The sequence below is a fragment of the Heloderma suspectum genome, chromosome 2 (assembly GCF_057233095.1).
Source record: "Heloderma suspectum isolate Gila_16-S chromosome 2, 16-S_ref, whole genome shotgun sequence".
Classification (NCBI taxonomy): domain Eukaryota; kingdom Metazoa; phylum Chordata; class Lepidosauria; order Squamata; family Helodermatidae; genus Heloderma; species Heloderma suspectum.
In genome coordinates this window covers 17,334,679-17,350,968 of record NC_139459.1, presented here as the reverse complement: position 1 = coordinate 17,350,968, position 16,290 = coordinate 17,334,679, and the positions used below count along the sequence as shown (strand labels likewise).

Genomic DNA, 16,290 nt, shown 5'->3' with positions numbered 1-16,290 from the left:
GCAGAGTTCCCTAGGGGTGGAGTTCCATGAAGTAGGGGCCACCACAGAGAAAGCCCTCTCCCTCATCCTCACCAGCCTAGCTGTCCTGGCTGATGGGACAGAGAGAAGAATTATGTAACTCTGCCCATTTTCTTTGGCGCCTGCACCTTATTATGGCAGCGTTCAGATGGAAACCGGAAGTGATGTCTGAATCTTTTTGTACGTCTCTACGAGGAGATGTTATTTCCATTACAGGAGACTGGAATGCTAAGGTGGGTAGTCAAATGACACCTGGAATTACAGGCAAGCATGGTCTGGGAGAGCAAAATGAAGCGGGACATAGGCTGATAAAATTTTGCCAAGACAACTCACTGTGCATAACAAACACTCTCTTCCAACAACCTAAGAGACGACTTTATACATGCACTTCACCAGATGGTCAACACCGAAATCAGATTGACTACATCCTTTGTAGCCAAAGGTGGCGGACATCTATACATTCGGCAAAAACAAGACCTGGAGCTGACTGTAGTTCAGATTACGACCTTCTTATTGCACAATTTAGAATCAGACTAAAGAGAATAGGGAAGACCCACAGATCAGTTAGATATGAGCTCGCTAATATTCCTCATGAGTATGCAGTGGAGGTGAAGAATAGATTTAAGAGACTAGATTTAGTAGATAGGGTCCTGGAAGAACTATGGACAGAGGTTTGCAACATTGATCAGGAGGCGGCAACAAAAAACGTCCCAAAGAAAAAGAAAACCAAGAAGGCAAGATGGCTGTCTGCTGAGACACTGGAAGTAGCCCAAGAAAGAAGGAAAGCAAAAGGCAACAGTGAAAGGGGGAGATACACCCAATTAAATGCAAAATTCCAGAGGTTAGCCAGAAGAGAGAAGGAATTATTTTGAAACAAGCAATGCACGGAAGTGGAAGAAGATAATAGAATAGGGAGGACAAGAGACCTCTTCAAGAAAATTAGAAACATCGGAGGTAAATTCCAGGCAAAAATGGGTATGATCAAAAACAAAGATGGCAAGGACCTAACAGAAGCAGAAGAGATCAAGAAAAGGTGGCAAGAATATACGGAAGATCTGTATAGGAAGGATAATAATATTGGGGATAGATTTGACGGTGTGGTCAGTAAGCTAGAGCCAGACATCCTGAAGAGTGAAGTTGAATGGGCCTTAAGAAGCATTGCTAATAACAAGGCAGCAGCAGATGACGGTATCCCAGCTGAACTGTTTAAAACCTTGCAAGAGGATGTTGTCAAGGTGATGCATGCCATATGCCAGCAAATTTGGAAAACACAAGAATGGCCAACAGATTGGAAAAAATCAACCTATATCTCCATACCAAAAAAGGGAAGCACCAAAGAATGTTCAAACTATCGAACAGTGGCACTTATTCCACATGCCAGTAAGGCAATGTTCAAGATCTTGCAAGGTGGGCTCCAGCAATTCATGGAACGAGAATTGCCAGATGTACAAGCTGGGTTTCGAAAAGGCAGAGGAACTAGAGACCGAATTGCCAATATCCGCTGGATAATGGAGAAAGCCAGGGAGTTTCAGAAAAACATCTATTTCTGTTTTATTGACTATTCTAAAGCCTTTGACTGTGTGGATCATAACAAAATGTGGCAAGTTCTTGGTGGTATGGGGATACCAAGTCATCTTGTCTGCCTCCTGAGGAATCTGTATAATGACCAAGTAGCAACGGTAAGAACAGACCACGAAACAACAAACTGGTTTAAGATTGGGAAAGGAGTACGGCAGGGTTGTATACTCTCACCCTACCTATTCAACCTGTACGCAGAACACATCATGCGATGCGCTGGGCTTGATGAATCCAAGGCTGGAGTTAAAATCGCTGGAAGAAACATTAACAATCTCAGATATGCAGATGATACCACTTTGATGGCTGAAAGCGAGGAGGAGCTGAGGAACCTCATGACGAAGGTGAAAGAAGAAAGTGCAAAAGCTGGGTTGCAGTTAAACCTCAAAAAAACCAAGATTATGGCAACCAGGTTGATTGAATGATAACTGGCAAATAGACGGAGAAAACGTGGAGGCAGGAACAGACTTTGTATTTCTAGGCACAAAGATTACTGAAGATGCTGACTGCAGCCAGGAAATCAGAAGACGTTTACTTCTTGGGAGGAGAGCAATGACAAACCTTGATAAAATAGTGAAGAGCAGAGACATCACACTGACAACAAAGGTCCACATAGTGAAAGCAATGGTATTTCCCATAGTAACCTATGGCTGCGAGAGCTGGACCCTAAGGAAGGCTGAGCGAAGGAAGTTCGATGCTTTTGAACTGTGGTGCTGGAGGAAAATTCTGAGAGTGCCTTGGACTGCAAGAAGATCAAACCAGTCCATACTCCAGGAAATCAAGCCAGACTGTTCACTTGAGGGAATGATATTAAAGGCAAAGCTGAAGTACTTTGACCACATAATGAGAAGACAGGAGACCCTGGAGAAGATGCTGATGCTAGGGAAAGTGGAAGGCCAAAGGAGGAGGGGCCGACCAAGGGCAAGATGGATGGACGATATTCTGGAGGTGACGGACTCGAGCTTGGGGGAGCTGGGGATGGCAACGGCCGACAGGAAGCTCTGGCGTGGGCTGGTCCATGAAGTCACGAAGAGTGGGAAGCGACTGAGCGAATAAACAACAACAAACGAGGAGGGGGAACAGTCACTGCTTTGGAAGCAGCGCCTCCAACGGTTAAGGGGAGGGGGATGAACCTCTGACGTCAGGAAGTTCTAGCTTTACATTTCTTTTGTTTGCAGACACGATTTCCGAGTTCTTTTTTAAAGCCTTGGCTAATCTCTCCTGAGAGTGGCCACAGAGACAGCCTCTCATAAGAGATTTATTTTATGAGGCGTTTAATACATTAAATATATAAATAATACACATAAAATAATCACCTGGTGGCTTCCTATCCAATTCTTCTCTCACTGCCCCAAAGTGGGAGATTTTCATGCACTTTCAACCTCAGGCGGAGATTATTTCTGGAGTTCATTGCCTTTAGGTGCTTCAGCAATAGAGGAAGAGAAGGAGGTTGCAAGAGGGAAAAAGAGGGAAATGTTGGCTCCACTGTTTAAATGTATTGTCAGGTAGGGTGTACTCCACTTTTATTGCTTCACGTGCTGCTGATGGACCAAAGTGGTGTCATGAAAATCCAGATATAACCAGAAACCGTTTCTGAAACCGTTTCCATGTGGATTGGACCGTACTGCGGTAAAAGCCCAAAACTGGACTTGGAGGTCCGTGCCCAGCTGCCCTCCAATTAAGCTCTGGACACGCGGGTAAGATTCAACTTGAGTTTATTCATGTACAACGAAGGCAGCTCTGTCAGTACTCACCCCCAAAAGTGATGTTAAATGCAAATGGCAACTTTGGAGGCAAATAGCCCCCAATAGTGTGTGTGTGTGTGTGTGTGGGGGGGGTGTTCTACAGAAAACAAGCGTAAGCCTTCAGTTTTGCTCAGGAGCGTGGCACAGATTGGAGCTAAGTGGCAGAAGTATGCACCCTTTTTAAAAGTGTGCTTAAAGTAACCTGTTGTTTGGCTCCAAGAGAGAGAAAGAGCACCGTGGTTTTGACGTAAGGTAGAAGCAGAGAGAGCTGCAGGCACCCAGTGGATGCAGGATCAGTCTCTCTAATGGCCAAAACTGACATTTTATATTAAGCAGCTATGTCTCTTTTTCATTTTTACTCTAGAGTAGGCACAAGGCCCCCCAATCCAGATCAGGACCCTAGTGTGGGGAAGGGGGGGGGGCTTTAAGATCCAGATCAGGGCCCCTGCACCTACTCTAGAGTAAAAATGAAAAATACATAGCTGTTGATATGGATTTAAAATAGAGCAATGTCTGTTTCACCCCACCTCCCCAAGGATCTGAGGTGCTTCTGATGTCCCATAGGGCATCTGCTGCTTGCCACCACTTAGATTTTATTTGTAAATAAAAGAACTGTTACAAAGGTGCCCTAAGTCTCCACTGTTCCTTCCTCTACAAAGAAACCCGAATCCCAGCAGCACTACACCAGGACATATCCCTCTTCAGGGATGTGGGGAGTGCACAACAGTATATTTGAGTTTCCGTTGCTCTTACCATGATGTCCCTTTCATAGAGGAGCTTTATTTCCCCTGTCATTTCATACCAATTTTGTATTAAATACAGGACTACATAATTTTTAAAGGTTTTATTTAAAGTTAAGGACCTTTCTAATCCAAATATTCTTACAACCCTCAAGAAATTAAAGCAAAATGGTTTGGAAAACAAGGCAGTCATTTGATTTTTCCCTGCCACGTATCTTCGTTTGTTTTTCTGCTCACAAAAGCATGAAGTTCATCATATATATTTAATCATCATAACCACACAGGAAATAAGCAAATTGAGGCACAGCATAAACAAAGCTTGCACTTAACTGTTATCTTCACTAGTATACCCTTGGAAGTGGTTGTTCAAATCCTATTCATTTGGAATGACAACTATTTTCTCAGTGCAGTAAGAAACTAGGATGCAAGCAAGCTTCAGTTGTTATTAAAGTTGCATCACAAGCTTAATAAATTCCCAGACAGATTTCAGTACACATATAATGAACTCTACTGAATTGCAGTGTGTTCTGTATTACCTCAATACGGCAGACCCAATCTAGCCAGGAGTTTTCATTTACATTTACACCCTGGCAGTTTAAGAGCTTGCTTGAGTGCAAATTTAAGTAAGGAAGTTGGTTGTTTGCACAGATCTTGGGATCACAAGATCTTAATCTAGAGATCCTCAGTGCTTTTGTTTTTTTTATACTGCTGCCAATCACTTAATTATGGGTAAAAGGGTTGTGGTGGATGGAATCAGATGATTAGGTAATCAAAGCTGACAGTACCGGCCATTTGAGCAGATGCACACACACCCCGCAGAAGCACCCCCAGCACCACTGCTACCCCCTCTAAGTCCAGGGAAGACATGTGGCACCATGACAGCCAGAAATGCACTGAATGTCAACATTCGCATTTGAACGCTGGTAATCCCAGATGAATTTCGTGAATGTCCCCAAACACCAAGCGATATCAGCAAATGTCAGTGGTCACCTAAAAGCAATGGTCACTGGTGTCAAATAGCAATCATATATTCTCAGAATTCAGCTTAGATTAATATTCACAAGTGAATGCTGACAATATCCACTACATTTCAGACATTTGGTGTAAACATGCGGGGGGTCCAGCAGATCAGGGAAAATGCACCAATTATTTCACTAGTGTGAAAAATAATTTTGTTAATTACATTTAAAGAACACACATACACATCAGTGAAACAGTACAATTGCATACACAGGGCTACCTTTTCTGATCTATGGGTTCATGTGCTGTTCTTCTAAGGCAGCCATTCCTCAACTTGGTGTCCTCCAGATTTGTTGGACTACAACTCCCTCCATCCCCAGCCAGAATGGCAGGGTATAATGGGAGTTGTAGCCCAACATATCTAGAGAGCACTAGGTTGGGAAAAGCTGTTTTAAGGAAAGGGATTCACCTTAATTCAACTATATCAAAGAATCTGAGGCTGAATAAATACGTTAAAGCCAGGTCATTTCACATTTAATACAACTTTTGGAAGCTACTGCAATCTCCTTTGGCATTTTACAAAAGCAGGCAAACGTTTTTTGTTCAAGACATCTTTTCCAAGTCCATCTTGTTCACGGAAGAGCAAAAGGGAAGTCACCCATCTTCCTGTCAAGCAAATACCCCTGAATTCAAGGGCTGGTAACCACTTTCGTTTCTCTTGCAGGTCAGCACACAGACACTGAGCATTCCAAAGAACTGAAATGGGGAAACAAGTATTATTTTAGATAGCATCAGCAATATTCACTGCCTTTTAGGTTCATGTCCAGAAGAATTTACCACTGAAATGTTAATTTCTATCCGGTATTAAAGCCACTTTACCAGCCATTTAAACTTTCTTCAGTGCAACTAAAAACATCCACCTATCAGGCTCTATCTAGCTTCGTTAAAGGAGCTTTAGAGTCAATTAGAAAACCCCATGGAACGTATCACAAGGCTAAAAGAGATGACGCCGGAAGATGAGCCCCTCAGGTCGGAAGGTGTCCAATATGCTACTGGGGAAGAGCAGAGGGTATTTCCAAGTAGCGCCAGAAAGAGTGAAGCGGCTGGGCCAAAGCCGAAAGGACACTCAGCTGTGGATGTGTCTGGTGGTGAAAAGAAAATCCGATGCTGTAAAGAACAATATTGTTTAGGAACCTGGAATGTCAGATCAATGAATCAAGGTAAGCTGGAGGTGGTCAAACATGAGATGGCAAGATTGAACAGCGACATCTTGGGAATCAGCGAACTAAAATGGACAGGCATGGGCGAATTTAATTCAGGTGACCATCATATCTACTATTGTGGGCAAGAATCCCTTAGAAGAAATGGAGTAGCGCTCATAGTCAACAAAAGGGTGGGAAAAGCAGTACTGCGGTACAATCTTAAAAACGATAGAATGATCTCAGTACGAATCCAAGGCAAACCGTTCAACATCACAGTCATTCAAGTCTATGCCCCAACCACTGATGCCGAAGAAGCTGAGGTTGATCGGTTCTATGAAGACCTACAACACCTTCTAGAACTAACACCAAAAGAAGATGTCCTTTTCATCATAGGGGATTGGAATGCTAAAGTAGGAAGTCAAGAAATAACCGGGAAAACAGGCAAGCATGGCCTTGGTGTACAAAATGAAGCAGGACAAAAGCTAATAGAGTTTTGCCAAGAGAACATGCTGATCATAGCAAACACTCTTTTCCAACAGCACAAGAGGCGACTCTACACATGGACGTCACCAGATGGTCAATATCGAAATCAGATTGATTATGTCCTTTGCAACCAAAGATGGAGAAGCTCCATACAGTCAGTAAAAACAAGACCTGGAGCTGACTGTGGCTCAGATCATGAGCTGCTTCTTGCAAAATTTCGGCTTAAATTGAAGAACGTCAGGAAAACCACTAAACCATTCAGGTATGACCTAAATCATATCCCTGATGAATATACAGTGGAGGTGAGGAATAGATTTCAGGGATTAGACCTGATAGACAGAGTGCCTGAGGAACTATGGACGGAGGTCCGTAACATTGTTCAGGAGGCAGCAACGAAATCCATCCCAAAGAAAAAGAAATGCAAGAAAGCAAAGTGGCTGTCTGATGAGGCTTTACAAGTAGCTCATGAAAGAAGGGAAGCGAAAAGCAAGGGAGAAAGGGGAAGATATACCCAACTGAATGCAGAGTTCCAGAGAATAGCAAGGAGAGACAAGAAGGCCTTCTTAAATGAACAATGCAAAGAAATCGAGGAAAACAACAGAATGGGAAAGACTAGAGATCTCTTCAAGAAAATTGGAGATCTCAAGGGAACGTTTTGTGCAAAGACGGGCATGATAAAGGACAAAGAAGGCAGGGACCTCACAGAAGCAGATGAGATTAAGAAGAGGTGGCAAGAATACACAGAAGAACTATACAGGAAAGATCTGAATGTCCCTGATAGCCATGATAGTGCGGTCACTGAACTTGAGCCGGACATCCTAGAAAGTGAAGTCAAGTGGGCCTTAGGAAGCATTAGTAACAACAAAGCTAGCAGAGATGACTGTATTCCAGCAGAGCTATTTAAAATCCTAAAAGATGATGCTGTTAAAGTGCTGCATTCAATATGCCAACAAATCTGGAACACTCAACAGTGGCCACAAGACTGGAAAAGGTCAGTTTACATTCCAATTCCAAAGAAGGGCAACACCAAAGAGTGTTCAAACTACCGCACAATTGCGCTCATTTCACATGCCAGCAAGGTGATGCTCAAAATCCTACAAGCTAGGCTTCAGCAGTATGTGAACCGAGAACTACCGGAAGTACAAGCTGGGTTTAGAAGAGGCAGAGGAACTAGAGATCAAATCGCCAACATTCGCTGCATCATGGAGAAAGCAAGAGAATTCCCGAAAAACGTCTATTTCTGCTTCATTGACTACACTAAAGCCTTTGATTGTGTGGAACACAACAAACTGTGGCAAATTCTGAAAGTGATGGGAGTACCAGACCACCTTACCTGTCTCCTGAGAAACCTGTACGAGGGTCAAGAAGCAACAGTAAGAACCAGACATGGAACAACCGAGTGGTTCAAAATTGGGAAAGGAGTACGACAAGGCTGCATATTGTCACCCTGCTTATTTAACTTATATGCAGAGTACATCATGAGAAATGCCGGGTTGGATGAATCACAGGTCGGAATTAAGATTGCTGGGAGAATTATCAACAACCTCCGATATGCAGACGATACCACCCTAATGGCAGAAAGCGAAGAGGATCTCAAGAGCCTCTTGTTGAGGGTGAAAGAGGAGAGTGCAAAAGCTGGTTTGAAACTCAACATTAAAAAAACGAAGATCATGGCATCTGGCCCCATCACTTGCTGGCATATAGAAGGGGAAGAAATGGAAGCAGTGACAGATTTTACTTTCTTGGGCTCCAAGATCACCGCAGACGGTGACTGTAGCCATGAAATTAAAAGACGCTTGCTCCTTGGGAGGAAAGCTATGGCCAACCTAGACAGCATAGTAAGAAGCAGAGACATCACCTTGCCGACAAAGGTCCGTCTAATCAAAGCTATGGTTTTCCCAGTAGTAATGTATGGCTGTGAGAGCTGGACTATAAGGAAGGCTGAGCGCCGAAGAATTGATGCTTTCGAACTGTGGTGCTGGAGAAGACTCTTACGAGTCCCCTGGACTGCAAGGAGGTCAAATCAGTCCATCCTAAAGGAAATCAACCCTGAGTGCTCATTGGAAGGACAGATAATGAAGCTGAAGCTCCAATATTTTGGCCACCTAATGCGAAGAGAAAACTCCCTGGAAAAGACCCTGATGCTGGGAAAGACTGAAGGCAAAAGGAGAAGGGGACGGCAGAGGATGAGATGGCTAGATAGCATCACCGATGCAATGAATATGAACTTGAGCACACTCCGGGAGAGAGCGCAGGACAGGAAGGCCTGGCGTGCTATGGTCCATGGGGTCACGAAGAGTCGGACACGACTGAACGACTGAACAACAACAACAACAACAAACTACACTGAAAAAAAAAAAAAGGGTAAAGGTGTCCCCAACCAGTCATGTCCAACTTTAGGGTGCGGTGCTCATCCCCGTTTCTAAGCCGAAGAGCCAGCGCTGTCCGAAGATGCTTCCGTGGTCATGTGGCCGGCATGAATGAACACCGAGGTGCACGGAACGCTGTTACCTTTCCCGCCGAGGCGGTACCTATTTATCTACTTGCAATTTCTTGCTTTCGAACCGCTAGGTTGGCAGAAGCTGGGACTGAAGACGGGAGCTCACTCCGTCACGCAGCACTCGGGTCTCAAACTGCTGACCTGCCGACCTTCCAGTCTGCAGTTCAGCGTCTTAACCACTAAGCCACTGCGGCCCCTAAACTACACTGAAGGACATGGAATTGTTGTAGATCACAAGCTGAATACGAACTTACAATGTGATGTGGCTGCAAAAAAGGCAAATGTTATTTGGGGCTGCATTAATAGAAGAATGGCTTCCAAATCGCGTGAAGTACTAGTTTCCCTCTACTCAGCACTGGTCAGGCCTCATCTGGAGTACTGTGCCCAGTTCTGGGCACCGCACTTTAAGAAGGATGCAGACAAACTGGAGAAGGTTCAGAGGAGGGCAACGAAGATGATCAGGGGTGTAAAGCCCTATGAGGGGAGACTGAAAGAACTGGGCATGTTTTGCCCTGAGAAGAGAAGACTGAGGGGAGATAGGATAGCGCCCTTCAAGTACTTGAAATGTTGTCACAGAGAGGAAGGCCAGGATCAATTCTCGATCATCCCAGAGTGCAGGACACGGAACAATGGGCTCAAGTGACAGGAAGCCAGATTCCGGCTGAACATCAGGAAATACTTCCTGACTGTTAGAGCCATATGACAATGGAACCAATGACCTAGGGAGGTGGTGGGCTCTCCCACACTGGAGGCATTCAAGACGGGGCTGGACAGCCATCTGCCAGGGATGCTCTGACTTGGATGCCTGCATTGAGCAGGGGGTTGGACTTGATGGTCTTATAGGCCCCTTCCAACCCTACTATTCTATGATTCTATGTCTTTTGCCCATCTGTAGATGACAGTATTTCTTCAAGACACACCCTGGTTAACAGCAAAGCAACCTGATGAGTGCTTCTAACCGAAGAGAGAAACTGAGTGAAGCCTCCCCTCACTCCCCGGCATTTGCTGCCTCACTCAGCCTAATGGTAGGGCCAGCCCTGTAGATCAGACCAAAAGGTCCATCTAATCCAGCATCCTGTTTCCCACAGCAGCCAAAGAAATGCCCCAGTGGGAAGCCACAAACTGAACATGAAGGGGAGAGTCCTGAACATGAAGGGGAGAGTGGATGGTATTCAGCGGCCTTCTGGTCCTGAGCACAGAGGTTCCACACAGTTCCACATGACTCATAGGCATGGATGCTCCATGATTGTGTTTAATCCCCTTTATAAGATATCTAAGCTAGTGACCGCTGTCACATCGGGCAGCAGTTGAGTCCATCAATTGACTATGCATTGTGTGAAGAACTGATTTCCTTTTCTCCATCCTGAATCTGCCGGTCAATTTTGCTGGATTTCATTCAAGAGCCAAAGACAGCCAGGAGGCAGCACCCCCTGCCTCCCAGGAAGAACATATCAGCAAGAGGAAGACCAACCTAACCCCATACATCAGCCAGAGAAGGAACAGCTGCTGGGAGCTTGTTTCACTCTTCCCTGCCACAGAGAATACCTATAAGAACTTTGAAACTAAGAAGTGATGTCTGCGTTTTGCTCTCTCTCTTTTTTTCCTCCTCCCTCCTAATCCGTTTTCCTTTTGTGTCATGCCTTTTACATTGTAAGCCTGAGGACAGGGACTGTCTTGGTAATAGTCTATGTAAGCTGCTCCAGGTGCCCTTTTTGGCTGAAGAGCAGGGTAAAAATGCTGGAAATATATACATAAATGGATGATCCTTAGTTCTAGCATTATAAGAGAGGGAGAAAAAAAAGCTTCTGTCTATCCACACCATGCATAATTTTATAAGCCTCTCTTATGTCCCCCTTTCCACTCTACGCAACCACTTGAACATTGCGGTGTTATCTTTGCCTATGTGGGTTATCAAACAACGTTACTGTTCCTTCCTATCTCAGCTGACTTCTGAAGTGGAAAAATACCACGTGCATTGTTAGCACAGGAATGTGTTGCTGACATCCTGAGAGTCATGTAGGCAAAAGGATGCAGTGACTGAATTGATACTAGAGGACGGTGGCTGATTAACATACTGCGCATAAGTCACAATGCCTCGCAGGGCCCTTGTCTCTGGAAACCGGAAAACTTCCTCTGAAGGAAGTTTGTAGCCCCTTGACTCAGCACTGCACCAAATACTGACCAAAGCTTACACTGTGTTTATTTTTATTTATTAAATTTATTAATCGCCCATCTGGCTGGTCACCCAGCCACTCTGGGCGATGTACAATAATAGAAACTGTTTAAAACAATAACATTCTACATTAAAAACATCATATTTCTAAAAATACCCTAACCCACCCCAAATGCCTGCCTGAACAACCATGTTTTTAATGCGTGGCAGAAGCTCATTAAAGAGGGGGCATGGCGGAGTTCCCTAGGGAGGGAGTTCCACAAAGTGGGGGCCACCATGGAGAAGGCCCTCTCCCTTGTCCTCACCAGCCTAGCTGTCCTAGCTGATGGGACAGAGAGAAGGCCATCTGAGGCTGATCTTGTTGAGCGGCCTGTCTGGTGTTGCTGGAGGTGCTCCTTAAGATAGGCTGGGCCAGAACTATATAGGGTTTTAAAGGTCAAAACCAACACCTTGAATTTGGCCCGGAAAACAACTGGTAACCAGTGCAACTCCTTCAGCACTGGAGTGATGTGATCTCGCCGGCAGCTGCCTTTAATCAGGTGAGCCACTGCGTTTTGTACCAGCTGCAGCTTCCGAACCATCTTCAAGGGTAACCCCACATAGAGCGCATTACAGTAGTCTAAACGAGAGGAGACCAGGGCATGTACTACCGATGGGAGCAGATGGTTGGGAAGGAAGGGGCGCAGCCACCGCATCAGATGGAGTTGGTACGCGCTGTCTGGCCCACAGCTGACACCTGAGCCTCCATGGACAGCTGGGAGTCCAAAATGACCCCCAGGCTGCGGACCGGGTCTTTCAAGGGTAGCCGTACCCCATTCAACACCAACTGTCCTTTGTTTACTTGTTTGTATAAATACCAAAGTCACCTATTGTTTTGGATCCAGTCCCGAGGGGCCACATTGGCAACTCTTGACTGCACCACACCTTGGTGTTCTGGTAATAAACATCTGCTCAAACAAAAGTCAGTGTCTGTTCTCTGGCCGAGCCCGGCAGAAGGCTAAAATTCTGCAACACTTCTGACCAATAACCCTGCTTAAATATATATTTCAACTTTATGATAAAATACCTTCATAACAGCAAATGCTAGGATGACAAGCAAAGCATAGGTGAGGACGCCCTGTAGGACAGATTCCACCTTCTTTTCACAGCCCTGCAGGAATACAAGAGGAAAAGATGGTCATAGATACCACTCACCCAGAACAAAATGTGAAAAAGAACCTGAGGTAGGTTGCAAAGTCATCACTTTTGTGGGCCAGCGGAGAGTCTCCGTCAGAGCTGATCAGCAAGCTAGCCAGAATCCCTTGTCATAAGCCTCTTGGAATTCCAAAACATTGCTCATAGTCGTTAAAAGGAGTTCTAATGCCAGTGGTTTGTCTAAGATTCGTTTGGGGGAGGGAAGCCCATCAGCATGGCCGGGGAAAAGAAGAGGAGATGTGCAGCTAGTGAGAAGGCATAGGGGACGGGTGAGAAGCAAAATGGGAAGCAGGAACCCCAATGAAGTAGGCAAGTGAAGATACAGGGACTGGCCGAAGAGTAGAGGTATTGAACCTAAGTCCTGCAGGCCAAATCTGTCCCCGCTGGGGTTTACCAGAGGGCCACCTCACTGCTTCACATCACCAAGTGATTCCCACTCCCCCCGCATGCCCCAGACCACCTACCATTTGGTGGTTTCCCAGTGTTTGCATGGTGTCTTCCCCATTCTAAAAGGCTGAAATGCCTCCTCTCAGGCTTAGTTCTTGGCAGTAAGACCTTTCAGCTACAATATGCTGGTATTTGGGGTCCCACCCCTTTTGCCTTTAGCCCTGCCCACCACCAGAAACCAGCCCCCGAAACCGAATTTGGCCCTGGGGCTGAAAGAGAAGCAACACCCCTGCTGGATAGAGAGGTTTGTCGAAAGAGAGACGTACCCGAATCAGGTCAGAAGCCCAGAAGAGCCCTGCTGGATCAGATCAAAGGACTGCCTAGCCAGCATCCTGCTTTCCACCGTGGTTAAGCAGATGCCTCTGGGGAGCCCAGAAGTGAGACGTGACAACAAAAGGCCTCTCTGGCTGATGTTCCCCAGAAGATGGTATTCAGTGGCCTGCTGCCTCTGAACCTGAAGGTTCCATATGGCCATCATGGCTCACAGCCATTGGGTTTCCACAAATTTGCCCAGGCCCCTTTGAAAGCAACCACTGGCTGTGGCAGTGGATTCCGTAGGTTAATTATACCTTGTGTGTGAAGCAGGACTTGCTTTCTCCAAGCAGGACTTGCTTTCTCCAAGCTTCGCACCTTGGAGAGCTGCTTTCTCCAAGCTTTGCACCTTGGAGAGCTCCTTTAGAGTTCTGACTGGTTCTGACTCAACCCCAGAGCAGATTCACCGCCCTACTGACATCGGAGTCACCAGCCTCCACAGGCTTTCTCATGATGGTTTTCTCAGACAAAGCAACATAGATGAGGCCTTGCTGGCTCCAGGATTTTGAGGGCCCTTGGGCAAGACATGCTCAATGGGATGCGTCTACCTTCTCAACGCCATTGTCACCTGCTGCTCCTCATCCTCTTAACGTGTTTGACAGGCAGACAGACAGCCGGCCTTCCCCAACCTGGTGCCCCCTGGATGTGTTGGGACTACAACTCCCAGCATCCCCTCAGCCAGCCAGTCCCAACACATCCGGAGGGCACCAGGTTGGCGACGGCTGAAGCAGGCAGTGGCATTTACGCTCCTCCTCACCATCACTGTTGTCTGGGCCAAAGTGAGAGGCAGGTGAACAAGCTGGTTACAGTGGTGAAGAGGAGGAAGAAGTTCAGGGGGCTCTTGTCAGTGGGCCCCTGCTGGGGCATGGGCCCTCAGCAGGTGCCCAACCATGCCTAACCTTGACGCCAGCATTGATGTGAGGGGAAATAAGGGTTCAATAGATAGGGAATTGAAGGAAAGAGGCTGCAGAAAGTGGGAAAACAGTGTGCATACAGGGAATATACGCTCCTATAGTGAAAATTAGGGGAAAGAGGCGCTTGGGAGGGCAAGCACATATTAGGGGTTGGTTCAAAGTAGCCTATGGATTCAGGTCCCTAACAATTCTGTTATTCTCATACAACTCCCGAAAGCAGTATGCCCTTACTTGCATATTGAGAAACTGTGGCTTGCTCAACTGTCCGGTGCAGTTCTTGCCAAGGCTTTGCTTGCAGCAGCTCACAGGGACACTGTTGTTGCCAGTGGTGTTGAACCATTTGCTACCAATCCAGTCAGTGTAGTTTTGGACTCCACAGCACTGAAGCTGCAAGATCAACACAGTTGAATGAAAGCAAAGCAGGAGTTCAGGTCTCACACATTTGAGAAATGTTGCGTTGCTGAGCCATTTAAAAATAGACCGATCCTCTTGCTAGATACTATAGTTGTCTCATGAAAGTGCTGTAATTGTGTTCTGAAAGGTGTAATCAGATTCGGTAGATTTGACAGCACTAATAAAAGAAGTCGAATGACTTGTCAAAATTCTGTTGAACCTAAATTTTACTTCAAAGAAAACAAGTTACTAGTCCTTGTGTTTCCAAAGATCACCACAATACACACACAGAATAGATACGATGCAAGTATCAAAAGAAGTATAATATAATAGACTCTAGCTAAAAGGGGCTTTGCAGTAACAAATATAGTAAAATACCATTATGCACCACAGCTATTGGATTTAGCCAGCTGGCTACTGCCAGTGGAAAAACCTGTCTGAAACAAATACTTACTGCATATTATTCTTTGCCTGAAATATGCTGGTGTAACCTGAGGGGCTGACCAGTAACTGTTCTTAAAAAGCTGCAAGTTTCAGGCTTATTAAAAACATAGGATAATTTAGGAAGAAACAGGTCTCCAAGTAACTCCCACTTCAATATTGTATCACTGTATTATTGATTTAAATGAGTAGAGAGATGAGTTTTACCTTTTGGAATAAGAATGGATTAACAAGGTTATGAGATTTTGTACAAGATCAGGAACTGATTTCTTTTAAACTACTACTTTTGGCGGAAGACTATCTATTTTGCAATATTTATAGTTAAAATCTTTTATCACACCACCTGTTAACCACCATCCTTTTTAACAGGAGATGGGACTGATGGGATTGAGATGGGACCTTCTGTGTACAAAGTACATGCTCTGCCATTGAGTATGGCTCCTCTGCATTTTTATACAGCCTTCCACTCCCTACATAACTCTTCCCCCAAAGTCCAATACGTAATACTGCTTCCCAACAAGAAACAAGGACAGGAGAGAGAAATTGCAACCAGGATGAAGCGTGCAAGAAGAACCAACATATTCATATTTCCAGAACTGATATAAAAATGTTATTCTACCAAGGGACAAAGCGTGTGACAATAATTCTGTCCAGGATATCAAGTTTCCCTACCTCCTGTTGTAAGTAATCGAAGACATGAGAATCTTCCGTTTTCCCATCATAGGCCCTGAATGCTTGCAGCATTGGCTCATGCAAATCAGTTTTTAGCTGTAGTAAGAAAGAGCAGTTCAGGTTTTATACAACAACAGCAGCCCCTCAACTGCTAATACACATCACTATATTCCCTCAGCAAAATTAAGTGCAATAAAAACACTAAGCAAAATTTAAAACAAAACACTTAAACTGACTTTATTAAATACTGAATTTAAAATGCAAAAATGCACATGCTCAGGGTATTTTTGTTTTTTAAACCAGGATGGGCAAACAGTTGGGTGGTGGTTGTTCTAACATATCAGTAACGTAGAAGCAGTTGCAAAGCATGGAATGGAATGGAATGGAATGGCAGTTCAATGCGGGGAGAAGATAAATGTTAGTTGTGTGTTTCACAATTGAAGTAATGAACATGGCCATCTAAGTAATGAACATGGCCATCTAAGCCTCCCTGCCCTCCCGCAAGAGCATTAAGTCCAGGG

The 16,290-nt window shown here is 45.1% G+C and overlaps 1 protein-coding gene across 4 annotated transcripts in view; it reads right to left on the bottom strand.

Moving 5' to 3' along the window:
* Nucleotides 1-3,292: 3,292 nt before the first annotated feature.
* LOC146351954 (tetraspanin-36-like) overlaps nt 3,293-16,290 on the bottom strand; it is a 42,308-nt gene continuing 29,310 nt past the window's right edge. For all 4 annotated transcript variants that reach the window (XM_084832897.1, XM_084832899.1, XM_084832900.1 and 1 more), the window contains 4 exons: nt 15,770-15,865; nt 14,495-14,650; nt 12,463-12,546; nt 3,293-5,794 (listed from right to left, as the gene is read on the bottom strand). In XM_084832897.1, the coding sequence (XP_084689023.1) occupies nt 5,708-5,794; nt 12,463-12,546; nt 14,495-14,650; nt 15,770-15,865 (423 nt within the window). In that variant the 3' untranslated portion in view covers nt 3,293-5,707. The remainder of the gene's footprint in view (nt 5,795-12,462; nt 12,547-14,494; nt 14,651-15,769; nt 15,866-16,290) is intronic.